The 2,500-nt window shown below is 38.0% G+C and overlaps 1 protein-coding gene across 1 annotated transcript in view; it reads right to left on the bottom strand.

Moving 5' to 3' along the window:
• Nucleotides 1-2,500, bottom strand: part of ush2a (Usher syndrome 2A (autosomal recessive, mild)) — a gene marked incomplete at both ends in the record, with an annotated part of 324,178 nt that overhangs the window by 274,368 nt on the left and 47,310 nt on the right. Inside the window, one exon of the mRNA XM_080433174.1 lies at nucleotides 2,436-2,500. This exon is cut by the window's right edge and continues 157 nt beyond it. Coding sequence (XP_080289300.1) covers nucleotides 2,436-2,500 — 65 coding nt within the window. The remainder of the gene's footprint in view (nucleotides 1-2,435) is intronic.

Genomic DNA, 2,500 nt, shown 5'->3' with positions numbered 1-2,500 from the left:
GAACCAAAACAAAACAAAAAAGAAGTGAACCTGGTGCAATTTTGTTGATGGAGTCCTGAAGGAACAATACTTGTTGGAGGAGACAAATAAATACAAACTTTAAAGCTAATAAAGAGTTTGTAGTAGATCTATAATATGAAAGCAATATCACACTCAATATTGTGCTGTTATCAGCACAGCTGTGATAATTTTCGTACTGTGGCCTCGTGCCTACGACCGAATCTTAGCCTTACTTATAAAGTCTCACAAGCATGTCCTGTGAGATATTGTTTAAATTATAATATTCTATACATAATACTATAGCCACAGCTTTCCTAACACTTTCTCTGCAACAGCCAGTCAGAGGTCCAACTTTCACATCAGTTCACAGGTCAAACCTTGTGTCAAATAAAATCACAATGTAGATCTTATGTGGTGACACAATGCTGCAGTGCAGACACAACAAATAGAAAATATTAAACATAACAGTGTGGTTAACTGAGCTAGAGTAAAGAACAGCCAGGGACCTCGTCATAACATCATGATATAACATCATAATAACATGTAGTCATCTAAACCAACAGGACATGGGCATTTACACATTGTATGTGTGTAGCAAATCTCTAAACACACACACACACACACACACACACACACACACACACACACACACACACACACACACACACACACACACACACACACACACACACACACACACACACACACACACACACACACACACACACACACACACACACACACAGCCTGTCCTTTGTCTTGCCAACATGCCATTTACATGCTTCAGAAGAGAGAAGAAGAGAAGATAGAGGAAGAGATGGACTTACGGAACAGAATAGATGGATGGTGGGGGGGGCGGCGGGGGGTAGAGTTGATATTTCAGTGCATTTAAATTCCCCCTACTTCAGTCTAACAACAAGCTACTAATTAAAACAGCTTAGAGAGAGATGATTGCTTCTTCCATAATCTCATAATTACCACAGTAAGAAGAAAGCCTTCACTGTCAGCTTAATGAACACGTGTGTTAAACGCCTACAAAACCTGCATTAAAACATTTCTTGTCTCTGTTACACACATCACCGGGGTACTCTGACAACGGTGAAAGTAACAGGAGTTACAGGAGTTCTTACTGTATGGTGTGTGTTATAGGAAATGTAAGCTTACCATAATCACATTAGCACGTCTTCAGTTATATTCAAGACTTTAGGGGGAAAACGAAACTAACTCCAGTTACTTTCAGTTCAGCACAGCAGAGGGGAAGGAGGAGTGCGTGTCACTGTCCCGCTGGCGCTCGTTGGGGCTTGTTAATGTTACTTGCATCAAAGCAATTATGTTGTGTTTCTGCATCAAATAGAAGTGCACCTAATCTAAGATACCATGAAAGCCAAGAATTTTTACAAGCGACCCTCTCTGGTATTATACCATTTTTTGTTTGAGCTGTTGGCAATAACTAGGCTTGGTTAAAGTCCAGTTGTGAATGAAGGTAGATAAAATTGATTGGGAATCATTTTTAATCGAATCGGGACCCCAAGAATCAGATTCGAATCATGAGATAGCAGAAGATCCACAGCCCTAATTTCCAACTTGCATCGTTCTCGACTTGCATCGTTCCCGAGTAGGCCGGTGCCCAACAGAAAAACTGTCCAAATGTCAAGAGAGACTAAATGTATGCAGTATCCCCTTAGAAAAAACATGTTTCGTCTGTGAGCGTTCCTCGATGTGCGAGGAAGACTCACAGACAAACATGTCAGCGTTCTGTCTTTTGGCTTAAAATAAATGTTGAAATAAAATTATGTCTCTGAGTTTATTTAAAGGTGTGCTGCTTAATTCATTATTTTTCTATGGGAAGACAGTCAACCAGTCACTGAATCACAATTCATGAAATCCAGCAACCTAACCTGTGCTTTTAGTGAGGGGAGCCCTGCCTCCACAATAAGTCACCAGTGAAAGTAATTGTTTGATCATTTCAAGACAGAGGAAAATATTATTATGATTATGTAGGTTAACCGTTCTAATATTTAAAAAATGCATTCGGAGGAATTGAAAGTTGTGTTGATATTTGTATTTTTAGAACTAATTGACTGAGCTCAAATTGATTCTGATGACAAGATCAATGTTCTGATGACAGATCAATGATCAAAAAACATACTGTATTATGTATTGAATTACTGTTTACATGGTCTAAAGACTAATGATTATTTGGTAAGAAAAAGTACAGTAAAATAAGGTAGCATTAATTTACGGTAGGTTAAGTTGCTAATAATGCGAATTAGCAATTTACAATTGTATCACAAAACCAAGTACTTGATTTGTAAATTATATTTGGATTAATTTTCAACAGAACATTTATAATAATTAGTATTTTATGTAAATTGAATAATCTGTTACTGAATTAGAAAAATCCATTAATCATGTTTCATGTCATGACTTCTCACCTTCCACTGACAGTGATCTCATTGATGGCGAAGTATCTGTGCAGATGGTTCACCCCTGCTGCTGT

The sequence above is a fragment of the Gymnoscopelus braueri genome (genome assembly GCF_963280865.1).
Source record: "Gymnoscopelus braueri genome assembly, chromosome: 1".
NCBI lineage: Eukaryota > Metazoa > Chordata > Actinopteri > Myctophiformes > Myctophidae > Gymnoscopelus > Gymnoscopelus braueri.
Note: the sequence above shows the minus strand (reverse complement) of the source record. Positions and strands in the feature narration are given on the sequence as shown.